The sequence below is a fragment of the Scardinius erythrophthalmus genome, assembly GCF_964197995.2.
Source record: "Scardinius erythrophthalmus genome assembly, chromosome: 21".
Lineage (NCBI taxonomy): Eukaryota > Metazoa > Chordata > Actinopteri > Cypriniformes > Leuciscidae > Scardinius > Scardinius erythrophthalmus.
Window position 1 is genome coordinate 26,327,974 of NC_138241.1, and position 23,037 is coordinate 26,351,010.

The window sequence follows — 23,037 nt, forward strand, 5'->3', positions numbered from 1 at the left end:
GTCGGCTGGTTCAAACACAGGTTCCCTGGTGCACCGTGTGCTGCTGTTTGCGGCTCTTCAGACTCAAGCCCTTGTCTTTGAAGTCGCCGGGCCTCTGCTGAGACGTATCAATAAGAGCACTGGCTATAGTAATGCCTGTGGGGAGAAGGAGGAGATGGAAGTGAGCTTCAAAGAAGAGGAGTGCAGCATCCTGATAAGAGCATACTAACGCTTACCAATCAAACCTGTGTATATCAATATCATCTTACAATCATCAGCGCAGAGTTCATATCCTTATTTGTTCTTTTTTCTTCTTCTAAAACTATAGGCCCTTCTGGCCATGAGGAATTTTAGAAAATAAGCTCTCCTCATTTCCACTCATTCTGCGGTCAAAACGACGGTTATGGAAATGACTTTTTGGAATTTACTCATTTCATAGCATTTTACATGCATTTATCATTTATCATACAGAAATATTTATCACAAATACAGACAAGTTAATCATATTTTCACACTTTTTTCTATATTTTCTCCACACTTCACATCTCAGGCCCTGTTTACACCTGGTATTAAGATGCATTTTGGTCGATCAGAGGGAGGAAGACATCCTCGTTTACACCTATTTTGTCCACTTCTGTCCTGATTTATTTGAGGGGAGGGTCTATGGGTGGGTAAATGGATGGGTTTTTCAGATTTTTCAATCTAATGGACAAAATAAGCTCACGCAAATTATGAATGTGCACAGAGATGACAGAAAAACGTATGGAGATCATCATCCTGTCTGGCGTTAGGTCAGTAGGCGGAGAGAGTTGGCGGTCTTTTGCAGATGTTCGAACGCATTCGACCACATGAACATCTACACTATGAAAGCAGTCCAGTCAAATGTGTTTTCGACTACCACTGGAAGTGGTTGAAAGTGGACAAGCTCAAAACGTTTTAGACCCTGTTTACACCTGTATTTAGCATTGTCCACTTGTGATCCAATTGACCAAAACGCATCTTAATACGTTCGATGGTGTTTTTAGCCCCCAATGGCTCCTTCCAGGCAGCTAACCCTAACCTCATCCTTAAACCTACCCATCCCCTCGCTGCCTGGAAGGCGCCGTTGGGGGCTAAAAACACCAAACACCTCTTAATACCAGGTGTAAACATGGCCTCATATTTCATCTTAAGCATGCTTTTCACTTCATTTCATGGTGACCACATACACTAACTTTTGATACAACTTTATTAGTTGCAAAACTGTTGGTTGCCATAACATATTGAAATGGTTTGTGTATATTTTTTAAAAGTTTGTTTTTATTCTTTATAATAGATTTTAGTAGTTTAAGATTGAAAGTCTGTGTCTGGGACAACGGCAAAACACGAAATCTATACATAAAATGAATTTGAAAAGTAGCAAAAATAAAGACAATGTGATCTTCACATAACAAAAAGTAAATAGACTTGAGTTAGTTTTACATGCTTTTATGAATAATCCTGATTTACTTAAAAATATGAAACAATAAAATAGTATCGATAAAAAAGTAACTGTAGTCTGATTACAGTAATATACTTAAACTAAAGATTATTAGAATTGCAGCAGGGGTGTTTTTTGGTTTTACATGTCATCGATTTAAAAGAAAAGCCCCAACAAGTGGTGTATCTGATATTGCTTGATCAGATAATGCTACATCTTCATTCAATGAGCATTCAGAACAGAAACTTGAAAAAGGTGTGGAGGCTCTTTGAGCCCTTGAGTAATCTGGACAGTAATTTGGGTTTGTTTTACACACCAGAGATTCCTCGCAAGTCTATTATTGATTATTTATTACTTATTAAACAAATTTGAAAAAATGTAATGAACAAAGATTGAATGAAATAAAAAGAATAAAACAAAAAATACATTGACTGATTCAATCAAACGAACAAACGAAAGAAACAAATTTATTAGTGGATGGAGCAACAATAAAACACCCAATCCACTAGAGCATGATTGTAAGTGTGATTTCTTGCAATTACATGTTCAAAATATCAAAGTTCAAATTCACCTTCTTGACCCAATATTTCAACAAACTGCATTTATTTACAGCACACACTGTACATAACAAAAGGACAACATCTTCGGAAGAACTAAATGTTTTCTGCTGAGGAGAGATGTCCGTCTCAAGTGAATTAATTGTGAGGCTGAATCAAATCAGGTGCGCATGAGGAGAAGGCTAAAGTGCTCTCGACTAATGGAAAATCAAACTCGTTATTGTGATCTTTGGCAGGTGAGCTGCGCGCATGATTAACCCCGATGAATTCTGCACTTTGAGACAGGATGTGCGAATCCGAGAACTCCATTAAAGGTAATCAGAAAGACTCTGTTGACCTGAGACACTGTAAATGAACACTTTACAGCTACTGCATTATTGGAAATGGCTGTTGTCTTGTCCACGTGAAACTTAAATGCCTTCTCGCGTTCGGCGTGAGCGATGCGCGTGAGACAAGTTTCCAGTGATAATCGGAAGAATGTCTCGGTGGGTGTCGAGCGAGCAGCTGTCTGCAGCGAGTCCTCTTCGCACCACCTGCCTCTTCACAAAGTGTCATTATGCCACACCAAGGTCACTCTTCCAACTGATGAGTGTTTTCCGCAAGCAATCAGCCACACTCCAGCCTCAGTGTGACGCCAAGGTTATTCTGAGAGGGAATACACTCTCAACCTGACTTTCTATTTCCTTGAGTCATAATGACTTCACCCGTCATTCGCTGGCCATTGTCAAGAAGATGTGAGATCTGGTGTGGTGGGTGTCAACAACATCACTTCAATGTTACCCATGTGATATAGGATAGTGTAATGACATCACTTGGGGCCCTATTTTAACGATCTAAGCGCATGGTCTAAAGCGCAGGGAGCAAGTGCACTTAGGGAGTGTCCGAATCCACTTAATGACAGGAAAAAATGGTCGGAGCGCCCGGTGCATGGTCTAAAAGGGTTGTCCCTATTCTCTTAATAAGTAATGGGTGTGTTTTGGGCGTAACATGCAATAAACCAATCAGAGTCTTTTTATAACCAGATATTTTTAATATTTGGCATGTTTGTGTGCTGCTGCACGTCTCTGTGTGTGTAATAAGCATGTGCACCCGCCTATAGGCGCATATTACTAATGTGCCCTTTAAATAACAAAATAATACTGTGCCATTGACTTTAGACTAGGTTTCAGTTGGTCAACGGCGCAGTCTATTTCAGTTGCCTCAAAATAGTAACGTGCCAACAATGCGGAAATGCATCTGCTATTTAAACAACGTGGTGCAGGACGTGAAAATGATAACTGCGTCGGGCTAAAACTAGCAAAAAACACTTGCTTTTGTGTTTGATAGGGCCCTTGGTGTTTATTGTATAACAGGCCTGGCAGCTCAGATGACAGCGGCTAACAATGCTAATGGGGTTTAGAAGTGAAGAAAGGGGGATATAACATATAACAATGATTTATCTTTATTCTTTAGCTGAAATGATTGAGCTATATGTGGCATATTTTATAATTAGAGTCACTGCTCATTTCTATGATAAAGCTTGCGTTTAGCTAATATCACTTTTCACATTAGCAGACCTTCAGATCTCGCCTTTCAGTTTTCTGCTGACCAAAGGTTTTGATCCATCTGCTATGAGGCCCACAGCAATTAAATGGATAGTTCTCTCATAAATGACAGTTATGCCAATTATTTATTCACTCTTACGTTGTTTCAAAACAAAGAGAGAACGTTATATTGTATTTTTCCATACAGTAGCTCTTTCCATGATAAATCATAGTGACAAATGGCTTTCAAGCTCCTGAAAAAGCTCAAAAAACATAAAAACAACATAACAGTAGTCCATATAACTGTTGTGCAATGTTTCATATCTTTTGAAGTCCTACCATAGCTTTATATTTACCACTGTAAATGGTTACAGAAAAACTGGTCAAAAACGACTGATCACACAGACTTTAAAGTCATACAACAACGCAGAAACATGTGCCTTGTTGCTTGGTAAAGGCGTGACAGATGAAAAGAAACATTTATGTACAGGAGCTGACAGCTGTTGTTATTAGTGTTGTTTTCTGAATTGTAAAAAAAGTGCATTTGGATAAGGCCTTGGGTGGGAGAGACAACTGGAAAAAAAAAAACACATTATACACTACAATATGTGTTCTAAAATTCAAACATTTGATATCCTCCGACTGGATGGATTCATAGTCTGAAGCTAAAAAATATGTGGCCATCATACACTATATGCAATTTCCTTTGAAATCTGTCCACTCTGACTGCCCAAAATCTGCAGACTGGATCTTTCAGCAACTGAAGTCGTCTTGTCCAGACTCAAAAATCTAGGCAAAAGTCATAGTCAGAGCATTCCAGCCTTAACTACTAAACTATAGTTTAACTTTACACTGTAGAACATTATTGTAACACTTCCTGTAAAAGACGGTAAAAACCTGTTAATTGGTTCTAATACTACACATACAGGGAAAAACTATAATTGATTTAACCTTACATTTCATGTAATTTTACACTTGAAAAACTGTTAAATGTAAAAAATTTAGAAGTAAAAACGAACAAATCATCTTAGAATTTACAGTCAAAAGCCATAAAACTGACATTGGCAGAATTCCCTGAGTAACATTTGATGGTTTTTCATTTGAATAAATATTCTTCTTGTTTTTGTTGTTGTTATCAGTAGGGTTTTATGTTAAATCTCATGTTGTCAAATTAATGTTTATTGCATTATTGTAGCAGCATGCAATATTTTGGTAGCCTAGAAATCTAGATGCACCCTAGCGGCAGCAAAATTTATTTTGCAGCCAGGGTAGTCTAGCAACTCTCCGCTGACTTTCGGAGCTGTAAAAACCTAAATTGGGTCAGGCCAATTACATCGTGTATAGAGTAGGCGGGGCGGGCTTAACATAATGACGACAGAGTTGCGACGGTTCCCTGCTACTTGAAAACAAAGAAGAGCTGCTGCTGCTGCTGCTGGAGAACAGTCTTTCGAATCGGCTTTGGCCGCGACTCTGGAGGACTTGGAGTTAAGTTTTTCTTTGAGAAAAGAGCAAAGAATGGCACTTAAGTCATTCTTAAGAAAGGAAGATGTGTTCGTAGTTTTGCCGGCCAGATTCAAAAGTTGAATCTATCAGGTAACGTTAGCTCCGCTGTTGGGAAAACGCTCTGGTTGGTTGAAGCTCTGTCCTATTGCGTGCAGAGGGAATTTGAAAGACCGCCCCTCGGATTGAGCCATGTCTATGGTGAGTTGCCAGACCTAACATCTTGATGTAGGTCTGGCTTGCCAGGCTACTATTTTGGTGTTTTGTGTTAGTGTGAATGACCTTGTGTGCACCTTTTATATGTTAGTATTTACCTAAGCTTGTGGAAAAGCTTTTTGCGATTACTTTGATTTATCATATGGCTTTCTTTTTATCCCCTATGTTGTTATGCCAGTTATCAGAATAGTTACAAGACATATTTTAGTTGCAGCGTGGCCTTGCTAATTCAGCCTAAAGGGCTGTTTGATTTACTGGTAAAAAAAATAAAATAATAATAATAAAAAAAAAAAAATATATATATATATATATATATTTTTTTTTTAATTAGATTTAAATTGTACGATTTACAGGTTGTTCAATTAATATGTTTACCTTTTACTTTATTTTTACAGAATTATTCTGGCAACCACAGCAGCCATTTTTTCCTTTGCAAATGTTTTTGCAAGCGTTTGAGAGCCACTGCCCTCCTCAGGGTCAATAATGCCCACGCTCCTCTTTGTGCTGCTATCACTGTCGGCCGCTGACTGGCCACATTGACCACAGTCCAGTTACCTGACATGATAAGGTCAATAGTGTTCCTCCCAACACAAAAGCATGAGTGAGAGACAGAAAACACAGAACACAACGCACAAATAGATTAGACAGGTCTGCTCCTCCATGCCCTTGCTAACAAGCTGCACAATTAGCTACTTTACATCTCATAAACAACATGCTGGGGAAAAAAGCAAGAGAGAAAAATGGGTGTGTGTACGTGTATGCAATGTAACCTTGAGAGCAATTTTTGAGCACTCAAACGTGCGCAGCCAAACACCTGTCATGCCACTAATTACAATACATAATTGCTAATAATATGTTTACAGCAGCAGCAGAACAAATACAGTACACATGGGCTAATAACTTTGGTTTCACTTTATTTTGATGGTCCCTTTAACACATTGATGTTCGTTGATGTTCCAAAACAAGTAGCGTAGCGAAATACAGTTTCTGTCGTGTTTTATTTGGCATTTTGTAAAATCCCATTGATTTCCGTTGGAGGACTCATTGCTCGTTGATATTACTGCTCTACCGGAAACGGAAAGGGGTCTGTTTACATTTGGTTGTAGTCTTTTTGCTCGGTTGTCTCTCAAAAGCATAGAGCTCAGAAAGCTAGCGTGAGCAGAGCAACGGAAGTTGCGGAAGAGCGGAAGTTTATACGCGGTTGTGAGGTATGTGAAAAAATAGTTTCACTATAGAAAAATAAACGGATTGAAATCATACATTGCGCCTATATATTTGTTTTTAATTATCAACGAACACCACTAACCACTCGTGAGTTGCACAGTTTTGAAAACGAACGTTAAGGGTTGTTTTAAGGGCATGTTTGTGCATGGCCATAGACTCCCATTCTAAAGCGGTCATGGGCAATTCTAAAATAGTCAAAAAGTCGAGACAGGAACCATTGTCAAAATTTCTTTGTCCACCACTCTTGTTCATCCAAAACAAACTACAAAATAGACTCAAAGTGTTAAATACCGGAATTGTCCTTTAAGTTTCAAGTTTGTATTTATTTATATAGCACATTTAAAAACAGCAAACAAGGCTGACCAAAGTGCTGAACAATACACAAGATACAAAAAGACATAACCACACATTCATAACAAAAGCTCACAATGAATTAAAAGCTAAAGAAAAAAAGTAGGTTTTAAGAGAGGATTTAAAAACAGTTAGAGATTGAGCCGCTCTGATGTAAAACGGAAGGCTGTTCCACAGTCTAGGGCCAGCAATCGCAAAGGCTCTGTTTTCTCTATTCTTTAACCGTGATCTGGGGACAGACAAAAGTTTCTGATCACCAGACCTCAGGTTTCGTGTGGGATTATGTGGACAGAGAAGCTCGGACAAATAGCTCGGTGCCAGATTATTTACGGATTTAAAAACAAAGAGAAGAATTTTAAATTCAATTCTAAAATGCACAGGTAGCCAGTGCAGTGATTTTAAAATAGGTGAAACATTATCAAATTTGCGTTTTCTTTTGAGGAACTTTGCAGCAGCATTCTGTACTAGTTGGAGACGAGCGATAGAGTGTTTGGGTATGCCATAGTAGAGGGAGTTGCAATAGTCCAACCACGATGTAATGAGCGCATGGACAGCAATCTCTAAGGTTTTCTCAGAGAGAGAGGATTTGATCTTAGAGAGAAGACGTAACTGGAAAAAGCAAGAACTAATCACCGCATTAATTTGTTTTTTCAAATTTGAGGTTCTGATCCCAGAAAACACCTAAGTTTTTAATGCAAGATGAAGTTGGAGAGAGGTGATCCAGGTCAATGTTACTGCTATTAAAGTTGTCATGGGGGCCAAAGACTATAACCTCGGTTTTGGATTCATTCAGAAATAAGAAATTTTGAGACAACCACATTTTTACTTCTTCTATGCAAAAAGAGATTTCAGAGCAGTATCTTTGTTGCGTTTCAGAGGCAAATAAATTTGTGTATCATCTGCATAGCAGTGAAATGATACACCATGCTTTCTGAAAATGGAGCCCAGAGGAAGTAAATAGAAGGAAAAAAGAATGGGTGCGAGAATAGACCCCTGCGGCACTCCACAGGAGAGTTGAACAGGCGAGGAAGAAGAATTACCCAGTTTAACAGAGAAACTTCTATTCGTTAGATATGAGTTAAACCAACTGAGGACAGTTCCCTGGATGCCCACAAAATATTCAAGTCGGGATAAAAGAGTTTTATGATCAACTGTATCAAAAGCCGAATCTTTAAGTAGTTCAAGGTCTTGACCAGATTACATTTCCATATCACTTTACACATTATCATTTCTATAATTGTAGTCTAATAATTCACTACAACAGCAGAAGAACCAAAACAAAGGGGAAAAAACCCAAACCCACCAAGACACTGGCCAACGGCAAAGCTGAATTTTCAGCATCATTACATAGTCTTCAGTGTCGCATCATCCTTCAGAAATCATTCTAATGTGCTGATTTGTTGTCGAAGAAACATGTCTTATACTATTACCCATTTTCAACATGGATAATCTACTATTTTGAATGATGATCTCAAATTGGCAATAGTAATGGAATGGAACCAAAATAACCTGTAATATTATTTTTGTTTATAAAATGATAAATATTATGATTACACCAGAAGTAATATTTTTTAAAGTACTCCGAAATGCATTTGCTTGAAAGGGTTATAAATAAGTCAGTCTGCCACGACAGATTGGAGCTGCAGATAAAGCAGGTCAGAATAAAATCAATTTGGCTTTGTTGCTCACTTATAAAACTACCAAAAGACTGCACTCTCATTCATTCCCTATGCGACTTCCCCACGGTGCTGACTGTGCTTTAAATGCACTAAATGGACATTTTAAAAGGGTAAACAGGCAATATAGACACATTGCAGGCTTTCTCGTTCTAAAAAACACTAAAAAAACATACTGGGAGGATACTCTATAACCCCATCAGCCAATGTCATGGTCGTCAAGGGTCAAAGGTAATACAATTAACCAAAAAATATTCACACATGACATTTTTGTCAATTGAAACTAAGCAATCTAAAGCCTCTTTTCCAGAGAAAAAGAACCTGAATGGCCTGCCAAAAAGAAAAACTAAATAGAGTAGTTAAAGGTGAACAATTTTTATGTGCTTGCACTTTTCATGCTGCCTTTCTTCATTTATAATTATTTCTATTCTAATAAATATCGAAGGTACATGTATTTATTTGATAAGTAGCCATGGAAATGCAATAATGAATAATCATTATTATAAAATAAACCCCTTCAGGTGGTTTCACAATAGGATCTTGATCACCCTGTTGGGGTTCATTTTGCCATAATGGCCAGAAGACTGTTCATTATCCCATGCTTATTGTGCTCTGATGTGGCTTAGATCTATGTTTGACAGAAATGTTAACAGTAAAAATGAAATGTGGATGGACTGGAATGACTTTCAGTGCTTATTACTTCTTCCTGTTCACCACACATCGTCCTAGTCACTGGCGGTGAACCTCTTCATCAGAATAAGCAGATGAGATGGATGCTTAACTGGGATTGTGTTTTGCAAGTGCTCTGCTGACATGTTGTCTGAGAGCTGAGGTTGTACTGGCAGGAGAAACAATCTGTTATCTTACAAACAGATGTTCTGCTCTGCTGTTTCCACCTGACTCTCAGTGTGAGACTCGCTACATTCACCTGTGTAAGTGTGTATGTGTGTGTGCTCATGAGGGCTACAATGTAGGGAAACAGAAGTTATAGGTAGATTGTACATAATCACTTTGTGCTTGTAACTGAAAAAAGATACGACGTGTCGCACGTCATATCTGCATGTTATTCCAAATAAAAACAAAAATTGTCTTTCGATATCTTTAATTAGAATATAGCAGCTCCTTTTCTAGAATGACTTTACTTTTCTGCTGATGTCATACTATTGTTCAAAAGTTTGGGGCCGGTATAACTTTTTAATATTTTAGAAAATAGTCTCTTAAGCTAAGCGAGGCTGCATTTTTTTTAATCAAACATACAGTAGAAACAGATTTGGAACTCAAGAAAAAAATATTAATATCAATGTTGAAAACAGTTGTATTGCTTATTATAATTTGTGAAAACCATGCTATTTTTTTTTTCAGGATTCTTTGATAGAAAGTTACAAAATAGTACACTTTATTTCAAATAAATGCTGTTGTCACTTTTGATTTTTTGAATTGAATTCATCCTTAGTGAATAGTGTCTTTAAATAAATAATAAAAAAAAAAATCTTTCTCTTCCCCCAAACTTTTAAATGGTAGTATAGATCATATTAAACAGCCAAATAGCTCTTTAGGTATTGTTTCAGCAAACTCAATCAAACCCTGCAGGATAAAATCGAGTTTGACTCGGAAATATGTCACACAACAGAAGTAAAATGGGTTGTGAATAAGATGTCATTTTGATTTCAATCCATAATTTTAATTGAGTTTGTACCAAAAGGTGAAATAAAGACCCAAAGCGACCTATGAAGAGACGCTGACGGTGCAAATGATGAAAGAAAAGAAATATCACTCCACGGCTCAAAAGCAATATGACCTCCGTGCAACCACACACACACACACAATGTACAAACTGTATATTCTATCCCCTAACCCTACCCATAAACCTACCCATCACAGAAAACTTTCTGCATTTTTTTACATACCAAAAATATATATACCAAAAACAGTCAAGCTGGCTTTTTTGGATTGTTCTTCAGAGACAAATTGTTTGCACTCCACAGTTCAGATTTGATCTAGCATGACCCATCCCTGTCCTCTCCTTCAGTGCTTTTCAGATGAAAGCAAAAGAATAAACTAAGACAACTTTTCACACCAAATGCCTTCTATTTTGACATCTCTCCTTACTTCACCCTTCATCTGCAACTTTTAAGAAGTATCACACTTGAGAAGAAATGGATCGCCAGTACGCACACACACACACACACACGCACACACACACGTACGTCTGGTTAACTAACTTTGTGGGGACTCTGCATAGACGTAACGGTTTTTATACTGTACAAACTGTATATTCTATCCCCTTACACTAACCCTACCCATCACAGTATGATTTATAAGCTTGTTTCCTCACAAGGATCTCAATTTAGGTCCCCATGGTGACACTAATCCCCATGAGTCTGTGTATATTCAGGTTGAAGTCCCAACCGGGATAGAAAAACATGTACATGTACACACACACACACACACACACACACACACACACACACACACACACACACACACACACACACACACACACACACACACACACACACACACACACACACACACACATAAATATGTATTTTTAAATATTAAATATCATGGAAGAACAAAAAGGTTTTACTTGACTATGCAAAAAGCAAAAAGCTCACAGGAAAAAGCATACATTGACTACAACATAATCTTTTAATAATATTTTGTTGGTTCTCTCTTGTTTTTGCATGTGTTCATAATTTTTTTTTTTTTATGACAGCCTGGCCAATAATTACATCCGGACAATTTGGCATGTTTCATTGTGTTAGCACAAATAAAACAATGGACAGCAAGCACAACATTATGCTTACAAAATCTTTAACTTTTTTTTAAATATAATTTGAATAAAGAGTGAAGATGTCAATTCTCCTAGGCAATGATTGATATATAACTGATATTATATATATAACTGATGTTAAATATACACACATTGATTTTGTATTGAACCACAGCAATCTCCTTGCTTTGCGTTGACAAGACAGACATTCTTTTTTACAGTATGCTAAAGGAGAAGTATATCATTTTTTGCCCCACTAGCAGTGCCAAATGGAATAGCGACCTGAAGCCTATGTTTTCTTTTCACCTGCCGTTCAAACTCAAGTCTGAGGTACCTTCCTCCTCACATACCCATTTTAGTCAATTCATCTCAATGTTCTGATGTTTTTATGGCCATTTTCCATTTTTGAATAGTTCATATATGCAACAGGCTAACTTTGTGTGTTGCCACCTCTTAGACCCCCAAATAGTGCAACAAATCTTAGGTACAAATGACGTGTACTATTTGGGCTGCATCCACACAGTCCACACAGATGGAAATGTTTGAATCATTGTTTTCATCAATCATTATTATTTTTGAAATTCTGTTGGGTGGTGCAGCAATGACACACTTCTTCTTTAAGAAAATAATACTTCAGCAGACCTTCAGGCAACCACAATTCTGCCTTAACACTGATAAAATATTGAACTCTTTTGATCTAAGGCTTGTTTACATGTTCTCCATTATCTACGAGTGGCATTACCACACATTGCAGGCCGAATCAGTCTAAATTTTAGTGTAATTCAAGGTGAAATGTTGTTGCATATTTTATGATTCACTCTTGCTATATGTGTCTGTGAAATACAAAGGCATCCAGCTTCTCACCAAAACCATCTCCAAAAACCTGTCATATATGCCTTGAGGCCAAATACGCCTTTTCAGTCTTTATCACAAGAAGCAGCGCAGGAGCCTACAGATTCACATGTGCCAGTGTTCATTAAATCAAAGAGCAGGTATTAGGCCCTCATAGACCGAGCGTGAGTTACTGTGCCGGAATAAGGGGGCTGGCTTAAGGGATAAAGGCGTACATTTACTGAGTGTGTTGGAGTATATGGATTTGATTTTCCTCGGGGATAACATTATCCTTGTCAGATTTATTCCTCTGATCAGTCAGCACTACTGGACTCCCAACATGCATTTTATCTCTTGTTCTCACCTCATCTTTAATCCTTTATTCCTCTCTTTCTCCTTTTTCCCACCCCTCCCTTTCTTTATCTTTATTTTTTTCTGTCTTTCACTGAGGTGCAGTGGTGTCGGTGTCATATTGCAGTCAGAGGATGTTGCTGGATTGCCGAATGCCGCATGTGTTATGTCTCTGAACCGCAACTTCCTGCTGCAGTTCCATTTACAGCAGCTCATTCATCACGATAACATGATGAGCACAACCACACCACAGAAACAATGAGAAAATCAATTAATGAGAATGAACAAGAGAAAGGACAGGAGGAGAAAAAATATGAGATGTAGACAGCCAGAATCCAAAGGGTCAGTGTTTGGCTGGTTAAATGAGGATGAAAAAGAGAAAGGACAGGAGGAGAAAAATATGAGATGTACACAGCCAGAATCTAAAGGGTCAGTGTTTGGCTGGCTCGCCTCATTAGTGCCTGCTGGTAGATGTCATAATTACACCATCTGGCTGCTCAGAGCATCTTACAATTAATGCTTTCTATTATTACTATTATTTTATACACTTTTTAATCTAGTATATATATATATATATATATATATATATATATATATATATATATATATATATATATAAAAGATTTAAAGCTGAAACTCCTCGCCCACATTTCTCATTCATTTGCATTGGTGGTCCAGAATAGCCAGGGTTTGATTCCCAGCAAATGCAAATGTCATTTTCTTTTAACTGTGCTTTAGAGATTTTTGCTATAGCTAAAAATAAGTATATAAATATATAAATACACTTACCAAATCAAAAATATTAACAAGTAACTGCAAGCTAAGCTGAAACTCCGCCCACATTCCTCTGCCAGGGTTTGATTACGGCCAATGCACATGTGAAATTTTTTATAGGGTTTAGAGGGTTTTTCTCTAGTGAATTTAATGTAAACAAACATACCCAATCTAAATTATTAACGAGTACACAACTGCATGTTAAAGTTGCATGTGGAAGATTTACTGCAACTTCATCTACAGCAAAGCTAAGATGTAGAATGAATGTTGAATGTTGAATTCTCACCACACTGGCCAGGGGGAGGCACTCCAGAAGATGCCCGTGGAAGACTCATCAGCAATGTTTGCACAGCAGCATAATTCCCAGAACATGGCTCCACAGCTATGGGACCAGCCTGAGAAAGAAAAAAAAAAGATGAGTGATTAACTTACTGTAAGACAGATATAGAGTTTTCTGCAACAAAAGCCACTAAGAGAAAAGTATAAGAATGATGCAAAGCTTTCTTAATTCGACTAATGGTGAACAGACCTTCAAACTTCGGGGGGGGGGGGGAAACCCAACCAAACAAACCATAATACCATAACTTGTGATTCTTCCAATTAAGAAAATTCACACACATTAAAGCCTGCATTTAAGGTAATTTATGCTTCAGTCAAGCCTTTCCAGCATTTTCTTTCTTCAAACGTGTCTCGTTCAAAGATGCACTGCAGTTTTTTCATAATAGCTTTCTGTTTTAAAAAGTAAAGGAGTATCAGTAAATGGTCTTGCTCTTTTCACCATTTCACACTCCTTCTATGAAAACACCTGAAAGAACAGGCCATGAACTGCACTTCACAAGAACAAAATGCCACTGAATGAAATTGCCATCAGTAATAGTCTGATGAAAAACTTGGTGGCCAAATTTTGATCTCAAATTGATGTAGCATCTCTAAAGTGCCATTTTTTTTGCTTTCTTCACTTACACAAAATGTCTTAAAACTCATTTACCAAACACAACACTGTTTAGAATGCGTGTGGTGAGGCAGATGACGTGGGCTTGATGGCTATAAACATTCATATTTATAACAAGATACTGTATCTTCACAGACATATAAAAATAAACTCAGAATGAGCATCTCGCATCATTGTCTAATTTCATGAGAAAGGATAATCGAGGATGATCGATTTGTTATACTAGTAGTCCAACCGAATGAGAAGACCCTCTTATTTCCTTGTATATACCCAAGACTATTAGATGGTGGCTGTATGATGGTCAATAAACAATAATTGTGAATTCAAAGCAGTATGTGGTTGATGGCACCACAGGTTTATAGTTTTCCTGACAATGTCATTTAAAACTAAGATTTTTTTTTTTCATGCGACGTGGTAAAGGGGCTAATTCATTTGTGTTTAAGCCCACAACCAAACTTCGGATGTCGGAATCCCATCACCTGTTTAGGTGAAAAATTCGATAGTAAAATAAAGGCTTATGATTGACTGAGTGTAAATGAGGGCAGTCCAATCCCTAAACTACACAGAGAAGCACCAGCAGGTGGTGGAAGTGGATTTCTCCTTCATTTGCATTTTAAGGGCTGTTTATGGTGCATAAACAAAATGGGCAGAGCTTTAAAAATTAATGCATACAGTTGGCCCACTGCTGGGTGTTTGTTTATTATAGAAGCTCCGTTATACACATTAAAAGTGTGTTTGAATGACAGGAAATTTAACATAGGACAGGATTCTTCAGTGCTTCAGTCATTTTTCTCCATTATGGATTCATGAACTAAAGAGTTTAGTGTAAACGTAGTAAAAAAAAAAAACGATTTTCTATGCCAGTCTCCCAAATCAAATTACTTCTATATGTTTTCTTATCCAGACAATTGCAGCTTTCCAAATAAATATTGACTCTAGCAAGGACATGAAATCTGCCAGCTTTAACTTTGTGATTAAACACATATGAGCAACTACTTTTGCAACTAGTGCATCTTCACACTTGTACCTTAGTGGAAAAGTGCATCTAAGGTGTTTTTCCAAAACTCCACGAGGGTTCATATACAGTATGTGTAATATTACACTAATTTAGCTACCAAAACAAATATCAGGGATGATGCAAATGTTTATAAACAAAATTTATAAGTAAATGAATTGAAGACAAAAGGCAGTATGCTGTGCAAGCTTTACGACTGTTGTTTTGAGGGGCCTGAAGGTCACGGCTGAGGGTGAGCTGTTGTATTGAATGCCTCAGACTGTCTGACTATAGGGAGGTGTACAATGACCGCAGGGGTCAAAGAGGAGTGCAATGTTTACTTACATCTTGTCTGAGGTATTCAGTGATAGAGATGCTTCAGTTCAGTAGTTGCCAGCTAAAGCTTTTAACCTTTGATCTCTAAATCAATGTCTGCACAAGTAGTGCACAATTACAAAAGTTCTGCAGAGAATTTTTCTTTTTAACTTCTTTTTATCCCCATCTGCCTATTTTCTATTTCTCCCTCTTAAAAACTCATATCATTTGACTAAGCACAAATTCTTTTGTCCCCTTTCTCCTTTCCCTCTGACAGATGTGGCTAATAGGTTTAAGTGCTGAAGCGTACAGACTAATTATAGGTTGTGCTACCTATGTTTGTGTTAGGTTTCAGAGATGATGAATTCATCAACTTGAAGGAAATAGGTTCCATTTAATCCTCAATCCGTCATACATCAGTTTCCAAATGAACCCGCCACTGAGCGCGCCTTGGGAACAGATGTTGAAATACAATGGCCATTAACTTTGCACTCAGCAATATGTTCCTTCTTATGGAGGAAAAAAAGGGGTGGGGGAGTGTTTGACAATGTATAAACATTATGTCAACTAATTATGACATACAGTAATGTAATTTATGCAAATGGAAGAAACTACAAAGAGTTTACTTTGACATCTATCTAAAGTATTGGAACACATCCACATTCTAGGAAACATAATATGATACTAATATAACAATGAATTATACACTCAATATCTCCTTATATACATTCTAGGAAACATAATATGATACTAATATAACAATGAATTATACACTCGATATCTCCTCATTTGAGAATACACAAATAAGATTTTGGAGCGATTTAATGCTAATACCATATAGTTTGTCTGTAACAATAAAATAAAGTAGGACACAACTAAAAATGTATGGATATCATTACATTAGAAACAATATCAGTAACACTTTACAATAAGGTTCATTAGTTAACATTAGTTAATATATTAATTAACATGAACTAACAATGTGCAATACATTTGTTACAGTATTTATTAATCTTTGTTAATGTTAATTCATAAAAATACAACTGTTCATGTTAGTTCACAGTGCATTAACTAATGTTAACAAATACAACATTTGATTTTAATAACGTATTAATAAATGTTGAAATTAATATTAACTAAGATTAATAAATGCTGTAGAAGTATTGTTCATTCTTAGTTCATGTTAACTAAGGTAGTTAACTATAGTTAACTAATGAACCTTATTGTAAAGTGTTACCACAATATCAAACCAAGTGACCAACAAATAGAGCAAACAAAAGATTTCAGAACTAACTTCACTTTTCTAGTCATCTTTGCAATTACTTTTAGGCACAGGTTATAAAGTTATGTTTAATGGATGTATGAAGTAAGTTTTCAAGTTCACACAGGTGGTTCATCCATACCAACAACAGCCGATTATTTAGAATGATATCTGCCGATACCGATAGTTTAATTTTCTTAAGGTAAAAAAGATCTCAATGCTGTAAAGTAAACTATACAGGGAACCCAATAACTTGTATTAAAGAGGAAGAGATCTCGTGCTCTGCATTGCCGCTTGAACTGAGGCACTTCACCGACCTGCAACGTCATATTTTTATCATTTGATTTTCGTGAAAAAATGGACAACATTTCTTATCAGAAGTAGAGCAAAGCACAAAGCTCCTTATGATAGTTGGATGGGAGGCGTGCTACAAATAATGTTTGGTGTAGAAAAAACGCAGATCTGGCTTGAACTACGGGTGATTCATGAGGTCAAATAGACTCTGCTTTAACGTCACTATATTTTTAACTGTTAATGTGTTATTGTCACGTTAACTTTGACAGCCCTAAATTCAACGCAAGAGACATTTTTTACACACAGTATGAGTTGCAGTCTGAGGTTTTTCTGACCCCTTCTGATGGACAGGATTTAATCGGTCCTGATCATCGGCTGTTTATAAGCTGTATGGCCGATAGTGAAAATAATTGCTTTAGGCCTATACAGATTATTTGCCAATACATTGGTGCATCCCTAAACAACAGTCATACATTTTAAATGTGAATTAAGTGTTCAATTCTATTTTGAGGTGGCAGTGGAACTATATTCACATTTGCACCTGTTGCAGTGGCCCCAAACATTGGGAAAGGGGGAAGAAAAATGGAGTGACTGGAAGAGATAGAGAGACAGTGTGCATCCAAGCAGGACTTGGCTTCTCTTGGGTGAAGCATTAATCTCTTTAAAAGCCTTCATTAGCTCAGATTTATCCATCCCCCACTTGCTGAAGCAGCCTGTTCATCCACCAGAGCTGGGCAGGATATTTGTACATTTAATTTTAATCCTCGTTAATAGCTATTTTATTAAAATGACACCTTCAAGAAGAAGGGCATTAACAGTGAAGTGATGGACTCTTGATGACAGATTGATCCAGGGTGTGAATGGAGAGATTGACTGTTCAAAGCGGGTGGTGAGGTGATCCAAATTAATCAAGCTAAGTAATACAGCATATAAATCAGTAAAGGGGCACAAGGCGCCTTCAGGGGAGGACTTCAGGTCCTGGGCAGTGGTATACCTCGTATGGGATCCCATAGTGGCTGTTGCTTTAGAGAAATATCTACTAAAAGATATGGGTGGATATTCATATGCGACATTTATAGTGTTGGACATTTCATGACCGGTGGAAAGTAATTTCAATATTTGACATTTACAAATGCTAAAAAACACTCAAATACAAAAAAAAAAAAAAAAAAACCTGATACAGGTGCATGAAAAATATTATACAGTATATAAAAATACCAAAACAGTCGACACACTTACTCCCAAAGGAATTTTTAATGGTACGTCCACTAAAGACTTCCTTTATGTTTTGATATTGGAATATTTGACATTTAGAAAAACAATAGGCTTGTTAAAAAGTTGCATTTGTGTTAACATCCTTCACCTGAGGCATTATGTGCTTTATGTGGAAGAGCTTGCTTTTTAGCAAACTTTCTGCATTTCCCTCTCCGTCTTCCCACTTCAGAGAGGCTGAACAGCCCTAAGGGGCTCTGACTGCTCTATGGGATTTTGAGGTAGGTGGTGCGTCCTGAATTCTGAATGTGCTGCCTTCAAACATTATGCGCCCACATCAGTCGTATGTTATAGCCAGAACTTCATCAGTCCCTGAATGTGAAGTCCCTGCTTCGTTCACAAAGAAGGACTTTAAAACAGTGGGAACGTTTGTTGAGTGGCCATCAGGTCTGTGAATCATGGAGGGATAAAGCGTGAAGGCTTCATCAAATGAAGTGATGAAGAGGTAATAAACACTGTGAGGACAGATCCTGCAGCACCATCTGTAAGAGCATGCCACTAGCAATGCCAAAATCATGAGTTCAGTTGCAAGGGAATAACACTGTAAAATATACACCTTAAATTTTAGTCGCTTTGGAAAAAGTGTCTGCCGAATGAATAAATATAAATTTAATAAATTAAATTATGAATGGGGAGAAAGAGAGAGCTGGTCAAATACATTCAAATCCAAAACAATTCAGTGGAGTATGTTTCAAGTGTCTTTGCCATATTTTCTCTGTCAACCAAAACAGATGTCTACCCTTCAAGAACTGGGATGTATATACCGTATGGGACGTAAAGCATGATCAGCAGTGCTGAGAAAACATTATGGCAAAACAAAGACAGTCTACAGTTTACTTCTTCTGTTGGCTGGAATTTAACTATCTATTTAAAATTACGTCCCGGACAATGCTGTCTACACTTTGCAATAGTTTTACACCTGATTTTATTTCACATAGGTATTACACATTATGGCACCACAATTTATATATATATATATATATATATATATATATATATATATATATATATATATATATATATATATATATATACAGTGAGGAAAATAAGTATTTGAACACCCTGCTATTTTGCAAGTTCTCCCACTTAGAAATCATGGAGGGGTCTGAAATTGTCATCGTAGGTGCATGTCCACTGTGAGAGACATAATCTAAAAAAAAAATCCAGAAATCACAATGTATGATTTTTTAACTATTTATTTGTATGATACAGCTGCAAATAAGTATTTGAACACCTGTCTATCAGCTAGAATTCTGACCCTCAAAGACCTGTTATTCTGCCTTTAAAATGTCCACCTCCACTCCATTTATTATCCTAAATTAGATGCACCTGTTTGAGGTTGTTAGCTGCATAAAGACACCTGTCCACCCCATACAATCAGTAAGAATCCAACTACTAACATGGCCAAGACCAAAGAGCTGTCCAAAGACACTAGAGACAAAATTGTACACCTCCACAAGGCTGGAAAGGGCTACGGGGAAATTGCCAAGCAGCTTGGTGAAAAAAGGTCCACTGTTGGAGCAATCATTAGAAAATGGAAGAAGCTAAACATGACTGTCAATCTCCCTCGGACTGGGGCTCCATGCAAGATCTCACCTCGTGGGGTCTCAATGATCCTAAGAAAGGTGAGAAATCAGCCCAGAACTACACGGGAGGAGCTGGTCAATGACCTGAAAAGAGCTGGGACCACCGTTTCCAAGGTTACTGTTGGTAATACACTAAAGCGGGTCGCACACCGGACGCGCAGCTCAGCGCCGCGCCGCGCCACGCCACGTCTAGGACAACTCTCACCTGAAATCTCTTACATGTCAAGGCCCGTCTTAAGTTTGCCAATGACCATTTGGATCAAGAGGAGTCATGGGAGAAAGTCATGTGGTCAGATGAGACCAAAATAGAACTTTTTGGTCATAATTCCACTAAACGTGTTTGGAGGAAGAAGAATGATGAGTACCATCCCAAGAACACCATCCCTACTGTGAAGCATGGGGGTGGTAGCATCATGCTTTGGGGTGTTTTTCTGCACATGGGACAGGGTGACTGCACTGTATTAAGCAGAGGATGACCGGGGCCATGTATTGCGAGATTTTGGGGAACAACCTCCTTCCCTCAGTTAGGGCATTGAAGATGGGTCGAGGCTGGGTCTTCCAACATGACAATGACCCGAAGCACACAGCCAGGATAACCAAGGAGTGGCTCTGTAAGAAGCATATCAAGGTTCTGGCATGGCCTAGCCCGTCTCCAGACCTAAACCCAATAGAGAATCTTTGGAGGGAGCTCAAACTCCGTGTTTCTCAGCGACAGCCCAGAAACCTGACTGATCTAGAGAAGATCTGTGTGGAGGAGTGGGCCAAAATCCCTCCTGCAGTGTGTGCAAACCTGGTGAAAAACTACAGAAAACGTTTGACCTCTGTAATTGCAAACAAAGGCTACTGTACCAAATATTAACATTGATTTTCTCAGGTGTTCAAATACTTATTTGCAGCTGTATCATACAAATAAATAGTTAAAAAATCATACATTGCGATTTCTGGATTTTTTTTTTTTTTTTTTTTTATTATGTCTCTCACAGTGGACATGCACCTACGATGACAATTTCAGACCCCTCCATGATTTCTAAGTGGGAGAACTTGCAAAATAGCAGGGTGTTCAAATACTTATTTTCCTCACTGTATATATATATATATATATATATATATATATATATATATATATATATATATATATATATATACTGTATATATATCTCACATCAAGAAGCCATCACATACAACAAAAGTGTTCAGTTAAGTTTAAAGTAAGAGATGTGACTTTTTTTAATGTGTTTAACTTCCAGACAAATATTTTTACAGTGTACAATGAAAAAAAGTGTGGTGCAATCATCCAACACAATGAAGATAACTTGATCAATATTATAAATGATAAATATTATACAATAGTTTCACATACTCATACTTAAATACGAAATGTTACATATCTTTGTGCATTATTATATAAGATGATTGAAAACAGCATCTATCCAATTAATGTGCAATAACAATGTAGTAAATTTTAGTTTTAATCAGAATGTGATTTTAAATTGCTGCCATTCAGTTTTAAGGTCTTAAGAAAGATATAGTTTTTAGGAAGTCAATTTTAAAGCAAACTATGCTATAGAAAATATTTCTGAAGCCAATTTAAAAAATGCAATAGGCCTTGTCATTCAAACGCTATTCTAATACATTATTTAGCTGCATAACTACTGAACTACTAAACTATTATTTAGACATAATCATATTAAAGTATTCATCATGAAAACAATAACCGCACTTTAAAGTGAGACACTTTAAAATAAACATTTCTTCTAAAAACTGAAATGAAAAGCCTGTAGAGCCCCCATGATATAATGGAGGGTTACTGAAATCACAGCATTGATCCCAACATCCGGTTCTATGAACACTGTGCCTTTGAGAGAGGCACTTAACCCCTTGCTGTACTAGTGAGACTCTGTAATTAGTGTACTGTAAGTTGTTATGGATAATAAACTCCTGCTAAATGACATGTAACTGCCTGCTAAATGACAAGCAATTAGACAAGCAGTAAGAAAAAGGCAATTTAAAGAAGTTGTAAGGGTGGCCTCAGACTGCACTGTAGTTAACACTGTTTACTCTGAAGCTCTCAGCCCTGTCATCTACCTCTGGGGTATCATGAAGTCATGAAAACTCTGACAAAGTTTGCTGCATTTCTTCCACAAAGTGATGGTGGTTCAATGGTGAAATTCTTAATTAACTTAAAAGAGGCCTTAAGAGAGATACCTCAGCTTTTCAGTAGTCAAATAGCAGTGTCTTAGGGCCAGAATTAGGGCATTGAAGCAATACCTGGTTGTGCAAAAAATGGTTGTCAAGCACCCAGTTAAAGTCTTGTGCACCCAGTTAAAGTCTTGTGCAAAACATTACAGCACAAAGAGAATTGCATTACTATACTTTATATATCCTAAATGAAAGTATTTCTATAGAAAGACTAGTAAATTAGTTTAACAACATTCAACTCAGGTTTCAGATCACAAGTGGACAGCACTAAATCCAGGTGTAAATCGGGGCCAAAATGCTTTATGATGTGACCTCCCACTACGCCGTGTGACTACGCTGCGTTTAGTGTGTGAAAACACAAGCAGAATGAAATCCTTCGTAAAATGACTATGTGTGAATGACTATGTTCTGCTTGTGTTTCATGAATGAGCAAAATTCAAAATGTCATGTTTAAAATGTAATTAAAAATAATAATTGTATAACTGGTAAAAACAACAGGACTACTCTGTACTTTATTGACATATACAAAACCCAAAATTAACTCTGTAATATATATATATAAATATATTGCTTAATATATATAATTTCAGAGTGTGTATGTGAAGTTTTAGCTCAAAATACCCAACAGATAATTTTTTACAGCATGTTTAAATTGTCACTTTTTGGGGCTGAGAAAAACGCGCCGTTTTAGTGTGTATCCCTTTAAAGGGATAGTTCACTTTGAAATTAAATTTTGGTATGTTTTAGCTTACCTCAAGGGCATCCAAGATGTAGGTGTCTGTTTCAGCAGTAGTTTCAATTTTGATATTTTTAAGTCAAACCGTTCTTGTCTGTCAGTCATATAATGCAGGTCTATGGTCACCACCTCAAAGAGCATGCACAGAGAAGTCCAAATTAAACAATTCCCCATCGTAAGTACACATTGATGGCCTAAGACACGAAACGAG

At 37.2% G+C, this 23,037-nt stretch overlaps 1 protein-coding gene across 1 annotated transcript in view; it reads right to left on the reverse strand.

Annotated features, from left to right (window-relative positions):
- Positions 1-23,037, reverse strand: part of atrnl1a (attractin-like 1a) — a 250,528-nt gene continuing 227,491 nt past the window's right edge. The window contains exons 29-30 of the mRNA XM_081351271.1: positions 13,504-13,612; positions 1-135 (exon numbers count right to left, since the gene is read on the reverse strand). Of these exons, the coding sequence (XP_081207397.1) occupies positions 11-135; positions 13,504-13,612 (234 nt within the window). The 3' untranslated portion in view covers positions 1-10. The remainder of the gene's footprint in view (positions 136-13,503; positions 13,613-23,037) is intronic.